The sequence below is a fragment of the Gekko japonicus genome, unplaced genomic scaffold, assembly GCF_001447785.1.
Source record: "Gekko japonicus isolate JY-2015 unplaced genomic scaffold, Gekko_japonicus_V1.1 scaffold578, whole genome shotgun sequence".
Classification (NCBI taxonomy): domain Eukaryota; kingdom Metazoa; phylum Chordata; class Lepidosauria; order Squamata; family Gekkonidae; genus Gekko; species Gekko japonicus.
The window spans coordinates 866,913-890,188 of record NW_015168668.1 but is presented as its reverse complement, the minus strand read 5'-3'; the positions used below and the strand labels follow the sequence as shown (position 1 = coordinate 890,188).

At 47.8% G+C, this 23,276-nt stretch overlaps 1 protein-coding gene across 1 annotated transcript in view; it reads left to right on the top strand.

Moving 5' to 3' along the window:
• Window positions 1-23,276, top strand: part of PTPRS (protein tyrosine phosphatase, receptor type S) — a 179,752-nt gene that overhangs the window by 69,749 nt on the left and 86,727 nt on the right. Inside the window, exons 10-15 of the mRNA XM_015415315.1 lie at window positions 687-880; window positions 5,065-5,091; window positions 8,629-8,746; window positions 18,988-19,578; window positions 20,230-20,327; window positions 22,646-22,908. Of these exons, the coding sequence (XP_015270801.1) occupies window positions 687-880; window positions 5,065-5,091; window positions 8,629-8,746; window positions 18,988-19,578; window positions 20,230-20,327; window positions 22,646-22,908 (1,291 nt within the window). The remainder of the gene's footprint in view (window positions 1-686; window positions 881-5,064; window positions 5,092-8,628; window positions 8,747-18,987; window positions 19,579-20,229; window positions 20,328-22,645; window positions 22,909-23,276) is intronic.

The following is a 23,276-nucleotide window of genomic DNA, read 5'->3' as shown; positions in this document are numbered from 1 at the left end:
GCTGCCCTGCTTCCGGCCCTCATTCAGCCAGGAGGAGGCAGGAGAAGAGGGAGGGTAAGTTGCTTCCTCCCTGCCTCTCCCCACCCCTGCCTGCCTGGGGCCAGGGAGGGCCTTCGCGGGGCTTCCTTGCACTCCCGCCGACCTTGCAGGTCCACCGCCGGGCCCCTCATGGGGCTCGGCAGTGGAGCTGCAAGGCCGGCAGCGGCGGCCAGGACCGTTGGGTGTGGGGTGTGTGGCCTTATGACACACTTCTGGTGATGTCAGGGGTGTGGCCTTATGACACACTTCCGGTGATGTCAGGGGGTGTGGCATATGCTAATGAGTTATGCTAATGAGTTCCCCTAGCTCTTTTTCTACGAAACGACCCCTGCTCACCCTTGTACTGTGAGCCTGGACAGTACATCCCAGACTCATCTCTGACTTTGCACTCCAAGGGAGAATTGGTAATAGTGCACAAGATGCCTCGTGCATGAAATCTGTTCAAGCATAGAGCATGTGGACTGAAACAGCACACCACAAGCCTTGGTACAGATACGGTGCAACTGGGAGAGTCTGTAGCAATATAAAGGCACACATACGCACTCAGTTAACAATTGAGCATTTCCCATATTTAAGCTGAGACATACACCCTTTTCTTCCTCTGTTTCTCTCTCCTCCTCCTCCTGTTCCTTCCCCCCCTCTTCCAGTGCCTAGTGCCCCGCCTCGCAAGGTGGAAGTTGAGGTTCTGAATTCGACAGCCATCCAAGTGTTCTGGCGTTCACCGGTCCAGAACCGCCAGCATGGGCAGATACGTGGCTACCAAGTCCACTACGTGTGCATGGAGAACGGAGAGGCCAAGGGCTTGCCCCAGATCAAGGATGTGATGCTGGCTGATGCTCAGGTATAAATTAGACGGTTCTGGGCTACTGTGATCTCACTGGGCCAGGAAATGTGTGCACTTTGTCATCCAGAGAGGAATCATGTATCCAAACGCCCTCATTTTGGTCCTTGATGGCTGCAGGCGTTCCAAGATCCTGAGGCTTATGTGTTTTTATTCACGTTAGGGTTTTTATGGAATTCTTTCCATCCCAATATCCCACTGGATTTGGGAGATGGGAGCGCCTCGATTTTCTCCGCCGAGCAGCAGTAACACATGAGCCATCTGCCATTTATTTCCCAACTTTGTTCAGACCGCTGTGCGCACACAGTTTCCACTGTCTTAAAATCCCACCCCAAAATGAGATCTCGCTGTGTGTGTTGATAAAATGCAGAAGAGTGTTTTCGATTCCTGTTTGTGCTGCTTTAGAACCAGTGTGCCTGTACACTCACGTGCTTGCTAGCCCAGAGGGGAGTGTTCTTAAAATGCTGCACAAAAGGGGTGGGGGGGGAATCTTGATGCATGTACTGATTGAAATCACGACGCAAGAAGCGGCTCACTCTCTGTTCGTGCTGCTGGAACCAATGTGCACATGAGCACATCCACGTTATTAACCACAGGGTGGGGATGGGGCACACCAGACGGGAGCCGAAAAGCCGTGCGTGTGCCAATTCTGAAATTAAATGTAGCCATTCTCCAAGTGAAACCAGGCGGCAGGCAGAACAGAGCACATGGCTGGTTCCAGCCAGTAGAGCCATGATGGAATGGGGGACAGACACTCCATCCTAAATCGCACGCCGCAATCCATATATTTTGGGCATGTCTATAAATAATGAAAGGCGGCAACGGCGGCAGAGTTCTTCTGCTCGAGGTGGGAAATCTGAACAGTACCACCCGCTTCCTAATTAGCATAGAGCACAATCCATTAGGAAGGATTTTCTGTGCAGTCCTCATTAATCACATCAGACGAGCGCCGATAGACCAGAGCACCCAGTATCCTGGCCTGAATCCAGATTAGGCATTTCCACAGGTGCATGGATTTTTGCTCTCGGGGCACGCTATTTCTGATTCCTACAGTGGTCCAACGTGCCCCCTGAAACACCATTTGATGGGGGGGGGCCCTCAGGAACCAGACGGGGGAGCATTTAGGGCAGTCTGGTTCCAGCCAATGCTCCCTCTAAGCTGTGGAGTCTTGTGAGCAAAAATTCCACTTTGCGAGCTGCTGGCATTAAAGTTGTGAGCGAGCAATTTGTCTGCTGCATAAATTAGTTTGCTCTGGAGCCATTCTTCCTGAGCTAAGACCAATGCTCCCTCTAAGCTGTGGAGTCTTGTGAACAAAAAAGTCTACTTTGTGAGCTACTGGGGTTAAAGCTGTGAGTGAGCGATTTGGCCGCTGCATACATTAGTTTGCTCTGGAGCCCTCCGTCCTGAACTAAGGCAAAAATGTGTGAGCCGGAGGCTCAAAAACTGTGAGCTAGCTCACACTAACTCAGCTTAGAGGGAACACTGGCTAAAACGAAAATGTGGGAGCCGGAGGCTAAAAAGCTGTGAGCTAGCTCACAGTAACTCAGCTTAGAGGGAACACTGGTTCCAGCCCTCTCTTTTCCAGCAGTGGCCAGTGCGATCCTCCTGGGAAGCTCACAGACATTGGTATCCAGACGTATGCTGCCTCTTGAGATGGGGGTTTCGTGACGAACAGCTGTTCAAGCCCCTATTCTCCTCCTGTTAATATTGCAATAAAAACCATAACATGACTGGTGCCTTCTATAGACTTACAACAATGAGTGTTGGGGGGGGGGTTGTGCATCTCCCATTCATTCCAATTAGGCTTGGACGGGCGAGGGGGACCTCCTGGTGGATTGTGCCCATTAGCTCAGCTTTGTCGGTCTCCCATTCTGCTGCCTTAATGATGCCCAACATCATTAAGCTCGTAATCCCAGCCCACCTATAACTTCCATGCAGTTATTTCCATCCATATCCAGATGTCTCAGTCACATCCCTGAGATATTCCCAAGTCTGGGAAATGCCGAGTTCAAAGCAATGCATTGTGGGTAATGCTCAAGGGATAGGCGGCTGGTGGGCCCCGGGAGTCATTCTGGCCCCGGTTGCTTCCCATCGGATCCAAAGAACACTCCTTTTCATGATGGTTTTCGGGTGATTTCCTCTATGTGACCAAAGGGCTCCTTAACCTCCTCCACCCTGTGTGAACAAGAATGGCAAAGGTCCCCCTTTGCACACAACAGTCACTTGCTCTCCCTTGCCTGTGAATTGACTCATAGGAAAAAGAGGGGCTGAGGTTTGTAATAAGGGGTGGCTGTACCAGAGCCTGTGTGTGGTTCACATGCAGTAGCCAAATCGCTCGCTCACCACTTGAATGCCAGTAGCTCACCAAGCAGAATTTTTGCTCACAAGACTCCACAGCTGAGAGGGAGCATTGGCGCCCGTGTGTATAAACAAAATGTGCTCCGTGCAGTCTGTCAGGGTCGGTAGTGGAGGTGGGAACAGAAAGAGCTCGTGATCCCAGCCCACCTATAACTTCCATGCAGTAATTTCCACCCATATCCAGATGTCTCAGTCACATCCCTGAGATATTCCCAAGTCTGGGAAATGCCGAGTTCAAAGCAATGCATTGTGGGTAATGCTCAAGGGATAGGCGGCTGGTGGGCCCCGGGAGTCATTCTGGCCCCGGTTGCTTCCCATCGGATCCAAAGAACACTCCTTTTCATGATGGTTTTCGGGTGATTTCCTCTATGTGACCAAAGGGCTCCTTAACCTCCTCCACCCTGTGTGAACAAGAATGGCAAAGGTCCCCCTTTGCACACAACAGTCACTTGCTCTCCCTTGCCTGTGAATTGACTCATAGGAAAAAGAGGGGCTGAGGTTTGTAATAAGGGGTGGCTGTACCAGAGCCTGTGTGTGGTTCACACTAGAGAGGAAGCCCCTTGAAGAGAGGTCAGGGACCCTGGTAACAATAATTAATTATTATTAATAATTAATATCATCGTCATATGGCCTTGTGTGTAGAATGGCCAGGAGACCCTAAGATTGTCTGGCATCCAGAAGTTCTAGCTCTTTTAGCATTAAACAAAGAGTTGTTTCAGAGGTGGTTTGCTATGCAGAAGCAGACAATAGCAAACCACCTCTGAAACAACTCTTTGTTTAATGCTAAAAGAGCTAGAACTTCTGACTGCCAGACAATTTTAGGATCTCCTGGCCATTCTACACACAAGGCCATATGATGATAATATTCCAAGGGTATTCCTTGGAGGTCGCCTTTCCAAATACTAGCCAAGGCTGACCCTGCTTAGCTTCCGAGATCGGGCTAGCCCAAGCTATTGAGATCAGGGCCAGGGACCCTGGCATATAGATTGTTATAACACTGTTCAGTTGCCAATTTAAAAACTCCCCACCACCACCACCATGGCAGAGGGGGAATAGCCACTGCAGGAGCAAGGAAAATGACTGCCACGTGGGTAATACCAGGAAAATCCAAATTTAGGCTTTGCTTAGTAGGCTTTGCTATGATTGTTCCCAAAAGCTGACAGTAAAGCGAGTTTGGGGAAAATCAGAAAAGCCAAGGAAACCCTCGGCAGTGCACAACGCTGTGGGAAAGTGGGGGGGGGGGATCCACTTTCCAACAGTGTTGAATCAGAGGCAAATAACCTGGTGTGGAAAGTGTGCATTCAGGCAGGATCAGGCTCCGTTTCTCTTCAGTTACACTACCTTGTAGCTGAAGCTGATTGGCTCCAAGGGTCTGCAATACCATCCCATTCCTTATGTGACCTGGGATTGCGTAGCAAAGCACACGGAAGCCCTCTCAGAGGGGTTTGGGGTGGGGGGGAATGATGCCGGAACACAAGCGGAATGGGACACAGATGTGCAAAAATGGAAGGTTGGGAATGGATGGGGTGCAATTTCAGAACTCTCCAAAAACTTATTTTTTCTGTGCAGAAGGTGCTGTTTTAGCAGCTGTTTCTTCAACTTTGGGTTCGTTCAAAACACGATGCCTGTATGTTGCCAACAGTGGCTACACATCCTACTAACCTCCATGCCTTCTTATACTTCCTCCTCCTTTGCCCTGGGTGTCTCCTGTCTTCCGGGATCTGCATCTCACTTCCGGACAGATTCCCCCGCGCTCCCTCTCTCTCACGCTGTTCTTTCTTTCTCTTCCCTTCTTCATTCTCCCCTGCATATCCTCTCTTGCTCAGTGGGAAACCGATGACACTGCGGAATACGTAAGTAAGATGCCCTCCCTCCGGCTCTCCTTGGCTCTGCTCCCTTCCTTTTCATTGGTGATGGTGTGGATTTGCCTGTTTTGTTTCTGTTTCCCCCTTTTCTCTTCTAACCCTCCCCCCCCCTTTCCCAGTGCTGTGCTGACCTTTGTTTTTCTGCTTCCCAAACCTTATCCCCGATTGTGCCACGGTTTCCGCTGCATCGCTCCTGGGGAAAGTGCAGTAGTTAATGTGAAATAGTCAGATATAATGTACAGTAGTTAGATAAAATGTGAAATAGTTACGAATATATATTTTAAATCATTTGCTCTCCAAGGGTATTTTACAGTAGATTAAAATAACACACAAGAGTTGTAGCTCCAGGAGGAATGTAGATTCTGTCCCGTCTTTTGGTTGGTGACGCCAAGAGAGATGTCTGGGAGATGAGATGGTGTTCCTGACGTTGTCGTATTTTATTTATTTATCCATTTTATTAAATTTTTATCCCGCCCTTCCCAATAAGGCGGGCTCAGGGCGGCTGACAATACATACACATTAAAACTCCACAATATGCTAAGAACAAAATAAGTTAAAATCACAATATGTAAAACCATCACTACTCAGAACATAAACATAGTGCAAGATGGCGGCATTTTCTCAACATTTGAATGGTCTCTTGCCCCTAATCTAGGCTGTTGATCGTAAGGTTGGCAATGATGTTGGTGTTGGTGTTAGGGCCAGGGCCGTGATGTTAAAGGCGGCCCGCCTAATTAAAAGCCTGGTGGAAGAGCTCCGTTTTACAGACCCTGTGGAACTGCAAAAGGTCCCACAGGGCCCTGATGTCACCTGGGAGCTCATTCCACCAGTAAGGGGCCGCCACAGAAAAGGCCCTGGCTCTCATTGTGGCCAACCTGACTTCTTTAGGGCCTGGGAGAGCCAGGCGATTTTGGGATCCCGATCTTAGTGCTCTCTGGGGAACATATGGGGAAAGGCGGTCCCTTAGGTAAGTAGGTCCCTGACCATATAGGGCTTTTAAGGTAAAGAAGCCAAGGGCACGAGCCCCTCCTGACTGCCAAAGCATGTCAAATGTGGTTGTGTCTAGAGGCACAGCTTCCAACCCCAGTTCAGTGATTCTGTGGGGCATTTAATGTTAAGCCTCTCCTCAGCTCGCTGGTATTCATAAGATAAAAGAAGCCAATGTTGGATCAGGCCAGTGGCCCATCCAGTCCAACACTCTGTGTCACACAGTGGCCAAAAACACCAGGTGCCATCAGGAGGTCCAGAAGTGGGGCCAGGACATTAGAAGCCCTCCCACTGTTGCCCCCCCAACACCAAGAATACCGAGCATCACTTCCCCTTTTGCTACCCTAAAAACAGGTTATTTTCTCACTGCTGCAGACCATAATAAATACAGCAGTACATGCACACAAGCTCCACATTACGAATAAGTGGCAACAGTGTAAAAAAAAAGAAAAAGATCAGCAAAATGTAGGGACAAAGTTAACAGGTTGCCCCCCCCCCCAAGCACCAAGTATACCGAGCATCACTTCCCCTTTTGCTATCCTAAAAACAGGTTATTTTCTCATTGCTGCAGACCATAATAAATACAACAGTACATGCACACAAGCTCCACATTACGAATAAGGAGCAACAGTGTAAAAAAAAAAAGATCAACAAAATGTAGGGACAAAGTTCATAATTTCTCTATTTCTTTTGTACTTTTCACCATTATATTTTCTGAGAAAGGAACAACATTTGGTGCAGTGTAGCCAGTTTGGTGTAGTAGTGGTTAAGTGCGCAGGCTCTAATGTGGGTGAACCGGGTATGATTCCCCACTCCTCCACCTGCACCTGCTGGATGACCTTGGGCAAGCCGTAGTCCTGATAAGAGCTGTTCTTGAAAAAGAGCAGTTTCTGTCAAGAGCTCTCTCAGCCCCATCTACCTCACAGGGTGTGTGTTGTGGGGAGGGGAAGGGAAAGGAGTTTGTAAGCCACTCTGACACTCCTTTGGGTAGTGAAGGGTGGGGTATAAATCTAATCTCTTCTTCTTCGTGAAAAAGAGCAGTTTCTGTCAAGAGCTCTCTCAGCTCTGCCTACCTCACAGGGTGTGTGTTGTGGGGAGGGGAAGGGAAAGGAGTTTGTAAGCCGCTCTGAGACTCTGAGTGAAGGGCGGGGTGTAAATCCAACCTCTTCTTCTTCTGTTAGGCTCATGGTTCTGATCCAAGGGAGTAATTTGAGTACAACCAGTTTTGTTATCACCTTTTGGGCATTCCCAGTCAAACCCAGAAAGACGACAGGAAGTCATTTGTTTAAAGAGAGGAAGGTTCCATTTCTCAGCAGATTACATCCACTCTCCAAAGGATCTCTATTAATTCCCTCATCTTTAAGAAGAAAGGTCACTGTTTGGCATACACCAGAAACCAGGCTACTTGACAATGAGATTGTCACTTAGCACTAAAAAGCACTCAGGCAGACAAGCTGGGATTTAACTTTTAAACCCCTTCCCTTTTCCCTATTGCTTTAATCTGGAAAGCTTTAAGCCTGAAGCAGAGGACGGGGGCAAGTTAGGGCTGCCAACCTCCAGGTGGGGTCTGGGGATCTCCCACTTTTACAGTTGATCTCCAGGCAACAGAGACCCACTTCCCCTCGAGGAAATGGCTGGTTTGGGAGGTCGACTCTATGGCATTATACCCTGCTGAAGTCCCTCCCCTATCCAAATCCCGCCCTCTCCAGGCTCCACCCCCAAAATCTCCAGGAATTTCCCACCCTGGGGGTGGCAACCAATATTTTGCCTGGAGTTTCCCCTGCCTGGGATTTAAGGTAGCGGAGTAGCATTTACAATAAAGATGGAATAGTTACCCCCTTTCCGCAGGGCTCCATACTGGACCACTGTGTCTGCCTTTTGGGGCAAGATAACATGCCTGGGGGAAATGTTGCAGAGCTCCAGCATCACATGTTCACCGTAGCACAGGCACAAGTCTACTTTACTGGGAAGGACGTAGAGCACCAAGGCCTGGGCGTGGAGGCAGCCAGAACACGTTCTCTGGTGTGCTCGCCTGGAAGCAGGGAGAACATCTCATGCCGCAACGAAAGCCGTCCTCTTGAAGAGAATCACTGGTGTGTGGAGGGAGGGGGCGGGAAGTGCTTTAATCTGTTTGAAGCTACACATTTTGGGGGAGATTTAAGAGAGTGGAGGAGGACCCTTTGAAGAGGCCGGTGCGCTTTTTTGATGGCAGAAGCGTTTTCTGTTGAGATAGGAAGGGAAGTCGTAGAGGCAGACGGATGAGCAAAAGACTCCTCCGTCGGCTGCATGCTTTGCATAAAAGGACGGTTTGTTCACAGCAAGCTGTGTGTTTGTGTGTGTGTGTGCATTATCTCACTGCGGTTTTCTGGCTATCCTACCTCTCCCCCCCCGTCCTTCTTTTCCACCCCACTAAAGGATTGCTTTGTGTCGTGCTCCCCGCATGCTTCAGAGTTTTCCAGCTAATCTGAACACTTCTTCTTTCAAAAAGGAGTGGGGAGAAAAATACACTCTCTCTTTCTGGATTCTTGCCCCCTCCAGGAAATGATCATCGCTGGGTTGCAGCCAGAGACGGCCTACTCGATCACGGTCGCTGCCTATACGATGAAAGGGGACGGTGCCCGCAGCAAACCCAAGCAGGTCGTGACAAAAGGGGCAGGTAAGAACAGTGTTGGGAATGCAGATGCCGCCAGGGCTACTTGTAAGGATTACCGTGGAGTTGTTTAGAACACCTGAAAAACTTAGATTCCGGTGGGTCGCCACGTCGGCCTGAAGCAACAGAACAAAGTCTGAGGGCCGTGGGCTCCTTTAAGACCAACAGAGTTTAATTCTGGGTAGAAGCTTTCATGTGCAAGCACACTTCTTCAGATACTCGCTGAAATCTATTTGAAGAAGAATGTATCCGAAGAAAGACCCAGTTGGTCAGCCGTGTCGGTCTGAAGCAATACAACAGATTTAGAGTCCAGTGGCACCTTTAAGACCAACCAAGGTTTATTCAAGGTATGAGCTTTTGTGTGCAGGCATGCTTTATCAAATACAGTGGAATGGTAGGCAAGGTTCAGACTTGTAGCCAGGGAATGAACAGCAAATTAACATGCAACATGATGATTTTCCAGATAGGCAAAGTACATGCCAACCGTAACTTGTTATTTAGTGTCACTTTGCATATCTTGAAAATCATCACGTTGCATGTTAATTTGCTGTTCATTCTCTGGCTATAGGTCTGAACCTTGACTGCCGTTCTAACGTATTTGATAAAGTTTGCGTGTGCACGAAAGCTCACACCTTGAATAAACCTTTGTTGGCCTGAAAGGCGCCACTGGACTCTAAATTTGTTGTACCTGAAGAAGGGTGCACACATACGAAAGCTTCTACTCAGAATTAAACTTTTGTTGGTCTTGAAAGTGCCACTGGACTCAAACTGTGTTCTGAAAAATTTAGGTTAGGGTATAAATCTGCTGCCCTGACATGGAGAGGCCAGACATGCCCACTCTTTTCAAAAGCTAAGCAGGATTGGCCCTGGTTAGTCCTTGGATGGGAGACCGCCAAAGAAATCCAGGGCCGCTACACAGAGGCAGGAACCACCTCTGTTCATCTCTTGCCCTTGACCTGCACGGTTCATCTTCTGAACGATTTGTCGCCCGAAATAACTGAAAAGGGAGCCTTATTTCTAAGTTTGGTAATTAAGGATCGATTGCATAATGTCTAGATGCATATGGTTGACTCATTTTCCTTGTTACCTCCTTATCTGTTTACTGTTTCTACCTGTAATCCAATATATGCCAATAAAGGTCTGTGAGTGAGTGACCTCCATGGCCCACGCTAGCTTGATCTCATCAGATCTCGGGCGCTAAGCAGGGTCAGTCCTGGTTAGTACTTGGATGGGAGACCAGACCACCAAGGAAATCCAAGGCTGCTACATAGAGGCGAGCAATGGCAAATCACCTCTGAACATTTCTTGCCTTGAAAACTCTACAGGGTCACCAATAAGTTGGCTGCAACTTGACAGTCAAAAAATTAAATTGAAAAATCAATCTGTTTCACATAAGGCCCCAGGCAGCTGTGGTTCCCAAGTTCCATTGTTTCACACACACTTTTACATCGCTCTGTAACTTTGTCCCAAGCAAAGACCTCTTTAAATGCCCTACTAGGGAGACTCGAACATCCACCAGTTTGGTTCATGTTCTACTTCCTTGTTCTGAACATCGAGCCAATTTTTCAGCGAGCATTTCAACTGTTTGCAAACCGCTCAGTCGTGTTCACCAGGTTATTTTTCTTGTTCTGAAACAGTACAGTGCTGCACACATGGCAGTATTTCATGCATCTAAATTGTCATACAGCCCAAGGAGGTAGATCAAGATGGGTGGCCGTGTTCGTCTGTCTGTAGCAGTAGAAAAGAGCAAGAGTCCAGGAGCACCTGAAAGGCTAACAAAATTTCTGGCAAGGTTGGGACTTTTGTGAGTCACTGATCACTTCTGAAGAAGTGAGCAGTGACTCACGAAAGCTCCTCCCCTGCCACAGATGTTTATTTTTAAAATTTTATTTATATATAAAATTTGTTAATCGCCCAATCCCTGCATTGCAGGGCTCTGGGCGATGTACATCATTCATAAAAACATCAAGATAAAATAACTGAAACATTAATAACATATTTCAAGCAAATAGATGGCGCATATTAATTCGTCCCATTTCATACTGCTGGCCGCTTTGCGGGCAGAGGCGAGGAGGGCAAAGCAGATGTGAGAAGCCACTGGAGCGGGAAAAGGATGTCTCAACCGAACGTACCAAACGAATGCTCTCCCCCTGCCACAGATGTTTATTTTTAAAATTTTATTTATATATAAAATTTGTTAATCGCCCAATCCCTGCATTGCAGGGCTCTGGGCGATGTACATCATTCATAAAAACATCAAGATAAAATAACTGAAACATTAATAACATATTTCAAGCAAATAGATGGCGCATATTAATTGGTCCCATTTCATACTGCTGGCCGCTTTGCGGGCAGAGGCGAGGAGGGCAAAGCAGATGAGAGAAGCAACTGGAGCGGGAAAAGGAGGCCTCCACCAAAGGCTTGTCGGAACATCTCTGCCTTACAGGCTCTGTGGAATTGCCTAAGGTCCCGCAGGGCCCTGATGGTATCTGGCAGAAAGTTCCGCCAAGTTGGGGCCAGGACTGAAAAGGCCCTGGTCTTGGTGGAGGATAGCCAGCAGGGGTGGATTAAGGCTCACGGGTGCCCTAAGCACGGACCGATCTTGGTGCCCCCCCTCCTTTCCCCACTGACCCAGTCCATTTTAGTCGTTGACCTGTCTGACCAGATATACAATGCAGGTTGCAGCAATACAAAAATTTATTCCTATGATAACACAACATACTGTACAAACTAAGCCAAGCTTGGGCTACATAAAGTCCTACAAAAATGCAATGCAACGTCTATTTTAATATTTCACAAGTGAAACGTATCAAAGTTCCAATATCTGTGACCTGAAAGGCATTTTTCTACATTTCGTTTTCGCAGAAATCACTGATAACATCCTCGAAATTAATCCCTCTCAGAATGTCTGCTTCAATTGTTAATATACACAGTGTGAGTTGAGTCTTTCTTGAAGCATAACTGATCTATTTGGGTTTTTTACATGTTTCAGTTGTGAGAAAGACCTCTCTGTTGTGCACCCTTTTCCCAACTTTGTGGTGCCCCCTTTGGCCCTGGTGCCCTAAGCATGTGCTTAGTCTGCTTAATGGTTAATCTGTCCCTGATAACCAGAGAGCTTTAGGGTCGGGGACCACCACCAAGTTGTTACCTGAAGAGCGTAATGCTCTCCCAGGGACATAATGGAGGAGCCGGTCCCATAGGTACGTTGGTCCCTGGCTGCCCAAGGCCTTATAGGTCAATACCAGAACCTTGAACTTGACTCGGTATTCCACTGGGAGCCAGCGTAGCTGTTGTCAGTCTTGAAGGTGCTCCTGGACTCTTGCTCTTTCTACAGCCCGAGGAGAGTCCTCGTTCTCCCTTCCTCCCCCAATGCATCATCGCTGCTCGGCTGCCAGTGGTCTAAACAAACAGTGAGCAAATGGATCGGTCACTGAGTGTCTAATAAACAAACACTGTAGTTTTAAAAAGTCTTACCACTTAGTGTCATTTAAGTCCATATTACCACACACACACACACACAGCTCTTTGACTCGCTCTTTGAGTGCCTGATTTGACCATCCATGACCTTGGGAGAGAATAGATTTCCCCTGTTGCAGAGATGCAAAAGCGGCTTGCAAGGCAGAAAGGAATGAAATTGAAATGTCGCAATTGTGGCATAGCCACGGAGCTGTTCGGCAGCTGCCGAAGGCTGACCGTGGTGAAGTGACCCAAGGCTCAGCTTGTAAGGAGCTGCAGTTCTGGGCACATGGTATGCTTTCCTGCAGACCCCTTCATTATGATGTCTGCAGCCTCCCTGGCGTGAACAGCATAGAACTGCTTTGGCAGAGGCGTTCACTTACACGTCGAGGCCCATCGGGACAGGCAAACAGAACAGAGTAGCAAAGGTGAGAAACTGAGACATTTATTTATGGCTGTTTCAGCTCACCTTTCCCCCAAAAGACTCAGTGAAGGGCTCTGCCAAAACCTCTGCAGCTGCTCATACTGCTGGGGGTGAAAGAGCTGTTTGCCCTATTATGAAGTCCAGCTGTTTATTCCCGTGGACCAGCCGTGATGTAGACAAAACAGAGTGCATAGTTGTGGTCAGTAACGGGCCTCTGCCAGAGCCTCTGATGGTGGTCACCTTCTCACAAAGAATTTCAGCGAGCCCTTTGCTGTGCTGAGAATGTTAGTGAGGCCTTTGCCCGGCCGAGAATTTGAGCGAGCCCTTTACCTCACTGAGGATTCTAACAAGCCCTTTGCCCAGCTGAGAATTTTAGCGAGCCCTTTGCCTACCTGAGGATTCTAACGAGCCCTTTGCCCACCTGAGGATTCTAACGAGCCCTTTGCCCAGCTGAGAATTTTAGCGAGCCCTTTGCCTACCTGAGGATTCTAACGAGCCCTTTGCCTAGCCAATCCGTTCTCTTCTTGAGAACCTATGTTGATAAGTGGAGAAGGCAAGGTGTATATCCAAATAAAAATCATGAAGGATCGGCATTCTCAAAAGACCCTGATAATGTTCACAGTGGAGAGGAAAGGGCTGAAGGAGTAAGCAGGCAAAGGCCTATTATTCTTTTAACGATTTCAAAACGCCTTGATCTTCTCCTAGACAAGCAAGCCTAAGATGCCTCTATAATTGTTATCACTATATTTCTCTATAGTCTATATTAATTTAGGGCACTTACTGAGATTCTAGAGAGAGAATTATCAGTTATTGGAAGAACATAAAAAGAGTTCTGCTGGACCAGACTAATAGTCCATCTAGTCCAGCATCCTGTCTCACACAGTGGCCAACCAGTTCCTCTGGAGGGCCAACCACAGGGCATAGAGGCCGAGGCCTTCCCTTGAGGTTGCCTCCTGGCTCTGGGATTCAGAGGTTTAGCTCCTCTGGGTGTGGGGGTTCCCCTCAGTCACCATGGCTAGTAACCCTTGATAGACTTAATCTCCATTTATCTGTCTAATCCCCTTGTCAAGCTGTTTATTCCTGTGGCCATCACAACATCCTCTGGCCACGAATTCCACTTTTGAATCACTCTCTGTCTAAAGTGATATTTCCTTTTGTCTGTCCTGAATATACTGCCCATCAGCTTCATTGGATGCCCTCAAGTTCTAATATTTTGGGAGAGGGAGGAAAAGTTTCCTTTGTCAACTCTCTTCACCCGATGCATGATTTTATAAACCTCTATCATGTGCGACGCAGACTGACAGGGAAGAGCATTTTGGCCAATTTGTCCCCAAAGTAAGGTAAAGTAGGAAAAAAGAAAAAAAAAAACCTGGGGGAGAGCAAAAGGGCCGCCATTTTTAAAAAGACTTTCTGCAACTCCTGCGTATAAAGTAAAGATATTTTTTATTGGGAGGGACATTTAAACTGGTACTGGAGTGGTGCATCCCGGAAAGGTAATCGGCTACTTGACTCAGCTGCCTGTACAGGGCACGCACCCCCAGGGTGCATCTCCAGAGAAAGGTACCCCGTTTTCCTGTGGGGCGTTCCCCTTCCAAGCCCTGATCCTCCCTGCCTTTGTAAAGATCCAGCCTCTTGTTTGCTCCTTGCTTCCTTCTTCCTAGATCTCTTTTCATCACAAGCAGGTCATGAATTCTCATCCACTGCCGAGGAGCTATTTCTCTGGCAGATAAGCTATTACCCAAAAACTCAATTACCTCTAGCTTCAAATCCCTAATATTTTTTTTTCAATTTTAGGGAACATTTTTCCCCCCTTCTCAGGTCTTTCAAATTGGTAGCTGACATTTGTACGTGCTCTCTGCTGTTGGGTCAAATACACGTCTCAGGAATGGGAATGTATTTGTTTTTTCCCCCCATCCATCTTTGTTGTCCTGTGCTTAAAACTCAGGTCCAAAAGAACTACGTGGCAACACTTCTCTCTCCCTCCCTTAATGAAGCTGAAACCACTGATCTCTGCTGTTTTGTCCCAGGGTGTCCCTCTTTATGACCTCCGCTGTAACTTCACCATCCTCAGATCCCTTAAAGCAGGGGTGTCAAACTTACGGCCCGGGGGCCAGCTCAGGCCCCCGGAGGGCTTCTATCAGGCCCGCAGTGGAACTGGCTGTCTTCTGCTTCTTCTCCCAGTTCTGCTGCTGCTGCTGCGTCATCGTAGGTTTGCAGCTTACAGATACACACCTGAACAAGATTGCAACAGCACAGGCATTTTGATGCAATCATTGAGAGCAAGAGGTATCAGTTATCAGAGACTGTTAAATAAACAAAATGTTGCAAGAGTGCTGATGTTTGAAGCATGTTTTTATTTTAAGTTAAAAAAAAGCCTTTGTGTTTGTGTCCTTTATGAAGTTTATATCTCCGCTACCTGGCATTACATTTTATGACACACGTGGCCCTGCCCAACAAGGTCTCATTTACGTCAGATCCGGCCCTCATAACAAATGAGTTCGACACCCCTGCCTTAAAGCCTCCTCCTTCTCCCTTAAATTGTTCCGCCAGCTTTCTCTTGCTGCCTTTTATACCTGGTACTCTTTTTCAGAGTCCCACAGATTTCCTGTTCCCTCAGATGGGTTCACCATTCTCCCTTCCTGGCCCTTACACCTGCGACACACACACACACCCTGCAGAACACCAAGATGGCATCATCACCACCACCCCCATTTTCCATAACCAAGCTGAAAAGTCTTGTACATTGCTTGCTGTAGATTTTCCGGGATGTGTGGCCGTGGTCTTGGCATTGTAGAACCTGACGTTTCGCCAGTAACTGTGACTGGCATCCTCAGAGGTATAAACACAGAAAGATGGAGTACTCTCTGTGTCAAGGTGAGAAGAAAATGGTAGGCAGTAAATTTATATCTACTCCAGAAGGTGGGTAGGGCTGAGTCATTGTCTTGTAGGAGTTCCCCAGGCTATGGACATGCTAATGGAGGAGCTTTCCTGAGGAGGTTGTTGAAATTCTAATCTTATCTGTAGTGCTATTGTCTGATGCCTGTACATTGTACAATATACACCTTGTACATTGCCTTTGCATTCTGAGATATCTCTGTGTATGTGCTTAAACCTCTTTACTTTTGCCACCTTCAGCTCTCTCCAAAGTCTCCTCACCCTTTAAACAACTACACCTGTTCTCTCTTAGTGCCCTTTGGCCTGGTGTTCCTTACCAGGACACCTAAAATGATCTCCTTCTGTCTCTCTGTCTGTCTGTCTCTCTCTCTCTCTCTTGTTCATCCAGATTTTAGTTCAAAACCCATCTTTTCAAGGAAACGTTTGGTTGAGCTCCTCAGTCCTCGTTGCCTACTGGAATGAATCCTAACCATGTGTGGCTACATTTGCTTACATATGCACTCCTCTTGTCTCTGACACTCCACCAGTGCGTGCACATGAGCACACGTAGATCAAGATGGGTAGCCGTGTCCATAGGAGCAGAAAAGTGCAAGAACCCAGCAGCACCTTAAAAATTAACAAAATTTGTGGCAGGGAATGAGCTTCCGTGAGTAACTTTTCACTTCTTCAGTGAGCAGTGACTCATGAAAGCTCATCCCCTGCCACAAATGTTGTTAGTCTTTAGAGTGCTACTGGACACATTAACATATACGGGACTGATGTTTAGACTGTGAGCTCCTTCAGAGGCAGCATTGTAAGATTCTGAATACACAAAATATACCAGTGGAGCCACATCGCTGTTTACAATAATAATAACAACAGTCAGGGGTCGTTTCGTAGAAAAAGAGCTAGGGGAACTCATTAGCATAACTCATTAGCATATGCCACACCCCCTGACATCACCAGAAGTGTGTCATAAGGCCACACCCCCCGCCCCTAACGGTCCTGGCCGCCGCTGGCAGCCTTGCAGCTCCACTGCCGAGCCCCATGAGGGGCCCGGCGGTGGACCTGCAAGGCCGGCGGGAGTGCAAGGAAGCCCCACAAAGGCCCTCCCTGGCCCCAGGCAGGCAGGGGTGGGGAGAGGCAGGGAGGGAGCAACTTACCCTCCCTCTTCTCCTGGCTGAATGAGGGCCGGAAGCGGGGCGGCCGGAAGCAGGGGGCGGGGCTTCGTAATGTGCCCCGCCCCCCGTACCTCAGCCGGGGGAACTGCGTTCCCCCGCGTTCCCCCCCGAAATGACCTCTGATAACAGTTGTGTTCAGGGTTCAGGCAAGGCATTAAAAACAGAATGAAATATTGATTTCAGTGGTACATTGAAGCAGTTGCGAGGATGTGTGACTTCAGCTACCTTTACATTATCTAGGTAAATGTACGTTTAGGTAGCATAAAAAGACACCGTATCTTGGTAACGGTAAATGTCTGTGCCTTGGAACAATTGGTTGTGGAACTCACGAGAGGGGAGATGACCCAGAACTTAATCCTGAGTGGTTTCCCAGCACTTGGTGCAAAGTGTAAGCATTGTTGAACCAACTGGGAACAAAGGCTACAGTGCCAAGCCAACCAAACAGCTTGACACAGTTGCATTTGGTTTCAAAAGAGGGGTCTTTAAAAATATGAGAGGCACAGTTCCAGGAAAGTTGAAAGGCAGAGCTAAGAGGACCAGATCTCTCTACCGAAAACAATGTGATGCTTAAATTAGGACAGGTACCATCAGGTCCAAGAGCATGGTGAATGAGCAAAGTCAAGAGCATGGTGAATGAGCAAAGTTGAGAAAGGCATAAAAGGGAAGAGGCTGCCTTTGGAAATAGCATTCTTGTGGAAATGTGAACGTGCTCTAGTGAAGCCAATGTTAATTGACAATAAGGCAAGCAAAAAGAGAATTTACTAGGCGTATTGCTAAAAATATCAACACAAACAAAACAAAATCAGCACAGTAACTGTGAAATACATTGGAAACAAGAAACCAGCAAGGAAGGGGTCTGAAGAATAAAGCACAAAGGTGTTCAGAGATCCTATCTGAAAGAGGATAGGCGGATTGCAGAGAAGCAGAGTTAATTCTTTTCATTGGTTTCCTCTGAGGAAGATATTTTGCGTTTTGGGAAGTCTGAAGAACAAAGTCAGATCAATGTAACAAGAGATAAAGTTCTAAGAATGGCAGGTTCCAGTGTGAAATTGTTGTTCTTTTAACAAAAAATGCACAACTATTCCCTAAAATTGACCACTTTGCCAGTGGCTTGCAGGATAGTCAATATAACACCAGTTTTTTAAAAAGGGATCCTAGGGAACTAGGAAATTGCAAACCCTTTAGCCTTGTGACCATTCTGGGTAAATGTAAAGCTTGAAAGAAAAAAACGTACAGAAGAACAAGCCTTGTTGAAGGAGAATTAGCATGGCTTCTACAAAGGGAAGTTCTGGCTTACTGACCATTTGGCATTCTTTAAGGATATCGCTAAGCATGTAGATAGAAGCTGCTAAATATTATATACCCGTTTTTCTTTTCTTTTCTTTTTTAAAATACACCCTTTTTTAAAAAGTCCCCCACAAAAGGCTTCTATGCTTTGGAAGGATCCTGTTGGTCAATAATTAGTTAAATAATAGGAAACCATGAGCCAGCAAAGACAGATGATTCTTATAGTGGAGAGAGGTGGTTAGTTAAGTTCCCGGAAGATCTCTGTTGGGATCAACGGTATTTAATGTATTATCAGTGATCTACAATCAGGGAGGAAGGGTGGTGAGCTTCGTAGATGATACCAGCTTGTTTGTTCATGATGATGAAAACCCCAGCAGACAGCAGAAATCCAAAAGGGGTCCATCCAAACCAGGTAGATGGGCAGCAAAACGGGATGTGCAGTTGGCTGTAAGAACTGTGAATTAGATTACTAATTGAGGGGCATGATTTAAGGTTTCTTACTGTACCTAGCATACAGCCACATTAAGGGGGGGGTCTACTTCTGAATACCAGTTCTGGGGGGAGCAAACAAACAGAGCCCTCTTGTGGGTTTCTCAGAAGCATTTAGCCAGCCACTGTTCAGAGGACATGGTCTCATCTCCCAGGGGTCTTTCATGGCTCTTGTGTTCTCTAGAAAACATGTAGGATGACTCTTTCCAACAGTCCCAGTCTCTCCTTTGGAGCAACATCAGTCGCATATTGTTATACAAATAAACATATTTTTCCAGACTAACTGAGAGTACGTTCTGGTTTTCTTTTTAAACAGAGAAACATCAAAGCTCACGCTGTTCCTGTCAGATGAATGTTTAGTTTCCAAGTAGGGTCTTCCCCAGAAATGGTCATTTTGTGTATTTGTTGTGGCAGAAACGTGATAACTATTCATACTATACATTCCGCTAAACGCAGGTCTCCCAGGTTCTGACACTTTTGAAGGGTGCTTCTTTTTCAAAGATCCCTGAAGGCTGCCTCTCTTCTGTTTTCCGTAGTCCCAGGAAAGCCAATCCTGTCTGTCCACCAGACCCAAGAAAACACCCTCCTTGTAAAATGGGAGCCCCCCTTGGATGCGGAAGGCCAAGTATCGGGGTACCGCCTGCAGTTTGGCCGCAAAGACATCGATCCCTTGGCCACTTTGGAGTTCACGGCCCAGGAGGATAAGTACACTGCCACCAGCATCCACAAGGGCGCCACCTACGTTTTCAAGCTGGCTGTGAAAAGTCGGGCCGGTTTTGGGGAGGAAGCCATGCAGGAGCTCACCATACCGGAAGACGTGCCCAAAGGTTACCCCCAAATCCTCGAGGCCAGCAACGTCACCTCCAGATCAGTGCAGTTCAACTGGTTGCCCCCTGTCTTGGCCGAGAGAAACGGGGTGATTGTCAAGTATACCGTGGCCTACCGGGAGGCCGGATCTTCCGGCAACCCACAGGAAAAAGAACTTCCCCCGTCTCCCGAGAACGCATACGTGTTGAACGGCCTCAAGCCCAACACCGCCTATGATGTTAAAATCCGAGCCCACACCAATAAAGGCCCCGGGCCGTACAGCCCAACTGTCCAATACCGGACATTCCTTCTGGACCAAGGTAGGACTTGCCGGTTTCTCCTCTGTGTCTCTCCTTGTTCTCTGAGCTGCTACCAGGAGGCAGAGAAACACAATAAATTAACCAATAGTCATTTGTTGGAAAATGGGCGTGTGAGTACATTTTTTTTTTTAAACACCCAAAATTGAAAGGGCAGATCGCTTCTCTCTGCCTTCAACAGGTAAGTCCCTTTTTCCTCTTCCTTCCAAAAGTCAAGTCTAGACAGCCCTTCTTGATTGACAGCTGGGCGGAGCACTCGCTATCACAGGTGGGCGGAGCCTTTCCTCAGCTTTCTCTCTCTCTTTCTCTCTTTTTGTTTGTTTTGCAAGCAGCAAAAGGGGAAGGTGGGGAAAAGACCCCCCAGCAAATTGAAGGATCTTCAAAATTGTTTCGTTCCTCCAGGGACTCTTTCTCCTCAGCAGCCAATCAGCAGCCGTGTAGCTATTTTTGTTGATGATGCAGTGGGATAGGTTGGGGGAGGTGGCGTGGCCAGATTTCTCTTGTTTCAAAACTCTTTGGTGATCAAGGTTGGAAGAAAGCACAGCTCTGTGTGTGTGTGTGTGTAAATGTCGCTATACTGGTGGGATCCAACTGCCCTCCTTCCCACCCATTCTCGCCTCCTTCCCTTTCCCTCATTGCCTTTTTTCCCAACAGTTCTGCCCAAAAACTTCAAAGTGAAGATGGTCACCAAGACGTCGGTTCTCCTGGGATGGGAGTTCCCCGAAAATTACAACTCTCCTATTCCGTACAGGGTATGGATTTTTTTTGGAATTATAATGCCACTTAGCTTTTTGTGTTCCCCTGAAGTGACCTTCACCCCCAAGCCCCAAAAAGAGGATTAGGAATGGGTGTTGTTGTCGTTTCCACCTCCACCCCGTGCGCCACCCCCATCACCCCTTCTAGCTCAGCTAGAAGCTATCTTGGGTTGGGCTGGTAATCCAAGCTACATGGGGCTGCCTTTGTCGCAGATCCGGAAGCTGCAGCTGGTGCAGAATGCTGCAGCCAGGCTGTTGATGGACCAGGGCTAGGGCTTTTTCGGTGGCGGCTCCTACCTGGTGGAATGAGCTCCCGGGCGAGATCCGGGCCCTGCGGGACCTTGAGCAGTTCCGCAAGGCCTGCAAAATGGAGCGCTTCCGCCAGGCTTTTGAGTAGGAGTCGCCGCCCTACTATACCACCACCGTCAAGACACCTGAATGGATGCATTGACAGGGCCCTAGGAAGAACTTGGAATTATATCGGAAAGGCCGTCACTCACCACTGGATATGTACGCTGAGAATACCAGCTCGAGTCGTGGGGTCTTGGATCTAGGACACTAGCAACTGGATAGAGCACTTTAGTCTTAGTTGTGATGTTTTTATTATGTTTTTATATGTTTTTATTTATGGCTAGACTAATGATCTGGCCTCTGTTAGCCACCCTGAGCCCACTGGGGAGGGCGGGATATAAGTGTAAAAATAAATAAATAAATACTATTAAGTCTCAGGGGGGTGAATCCTTTGCATTCCTTCCTTTACACCCTTTGCTCTGGCAGAAGGTTCAGTTTATTAGGTTTTAAAAGCCCATAGGCCGTACACTCCTATTGAGTAGTCTGTGCCAAAATTGCATGACAGATGTGGCACAGTTCTCCTATACTGTTTCCTTAAATGTTAAAAAAAAATTAAAAACCTTTGATGGTGCTCTGGCACAAGGAAGCTTTCCTCGGACAAGTGCGGCTCCTTTCACCAAAGGAGAGAGGATCCACTACTGAGCAGGGTGGATCCATGGAATCTAACTGCACTCTTGCCCCTTTCCCTGCATGGCCGTATTTGGGTTCTGCTCCCTGTTTGCACTAGAGCAGTGATGGCGAACCTTTTAGAGACCGAGTGCCCAAACTGCGACCCAAAACCCACTTATTTTTCGCAAAGTGCCAACACGGCAATTTAACCTGAATACTGAGGTTTTACTTTAGAAAAAACCACTCATACATTAACTTAAGATGATCCAAACAAAGTAAGGAAAGCAATCCCAAATGCTTTCTTTGACTTAAAGTTATTTGGCAGAGAATTCGACACTTTAATGATGGTCTGGGCCTGGCTGGGGCGATGGCACACATGCCCACAGAGAGGGCTCTGAGTGCCACCTCTGGCACTACTGCCATAGGTTCGCCACCACTGCACTAGAGTGTGACGGAATGATAAGAAGCTGGATTTTATGGACAGCGTCTCACCAAGCATCCATCATAACAACATGGGGGCTGTGGGGGGGGAAGAGACAGTTCATCTGCCTTTGACCTCGGGGTCTCCGCAGTGGCTTTCTCTCTCTCACACACACACACACACAAATAATGCCGTTCAGAATTACAAAAATGATGAAACTCTCCAACCAAACGGCTTCAGTCCCAAGAGCTGGATGGCATTCCCTCTCATCCCAGCAACCCGCGTCGTCGTTTCCTCCTGACCAAGGGTTTGATCAATCAGAAGGCATTTACACTTGCTTTCAGATCAGCCGCTCTGTCATCACAGGGATCTCAGAAGACTTTGGCCTCCTACGAATTCACAGCGCACCTCTTAAAATGTTTCTCGGCCTTTCTGTCGCTGCTGAGGGGCACGTGTGAAGAACAGAGAGGCGGTTTTAAATGTGCTCAGACTGGGATTCTGAATTGATCAGTGGCCATCTCTCATCATAGCATCACAGAGTCACAGAGTTGGAAGGGACCTCCGGGGCCATAGAGTCCAACCCCCTGCACAATGCAGGGAATTCACAAATACCTCCCCCTCCATGCCCCCAGTGAACCCTGCTCCATGCCCAGAAGATGGCGTAAAAAAAGAAACCCTCCAGGATCCCTGGCCAAACTGGCCTGGAGAACAATTGCTGGAAGGAGGGTGTGCGGTTCTGTTTCAGTCTTAAAATGCTTGTCTAGTTTCCCAGTCTTCGGTTGGCTTCGTTTCCATAGAATTAAATAAAACAAACAGTTCATTGACTTTAAAAGCTGGATGTGTCGTGTACTGAAGAATCCCCAACCATGTCCCCTACCCCACTTTTCTCCGTTCTCCTTTCTTACCCCTTTTCCTTTTCTTCCGGCTCTTTTAGATCCAGTACGACAACGGTGGGAAAGACATTGAGGTGGATGGCCGCGCGACCAAGAAGCTGATCACAAACCTGAAGCCCCAGACTCACTACCGGTTCATCCTGACCAACCGCGGGAACACCATGGGGGGTCTCCAGCAAAACGTGGACGCTCGGACCGCGGCCAGCCTGTTGAGCAAGAAGCCAGAGGTGACCTTTGGGCATGACATCGATGGCAACGTGATGGTGAATCTAGTGGACGCCAAGAGCTCAGACTCTGCTGTGCAGTACGTAAGGGCAGGACCGCGGCAGAGCACATGTACTCTCTTTGCTGACCCTGCAGCCCCAGGTTTGGCCAGAAGGCACACTTGCACAGCAACTCAGCAGGTCTGGCTCATGTCCCCTCTCCACCCCTGTGGCATCAATTCCATGCTGGGAAATGAAATAATAAAGTGTTGCAGGATAGTAGAACTGCAGGGTCAGGCAGGGAAGGGAGAGAGGGAATTCTGCACGTCGGCCTGAATCTTGCTACTCCAAAACAGGTTACCCGGTTTGCTGTTAGCATTTTTAAGCGGGAGGAAAGTGTCTGTGTTTTAAAGGGCACGTTATTTTCTCCGTGCTCGTAATAAAAGAAGGAAGGTGGGTTTGAATAGCG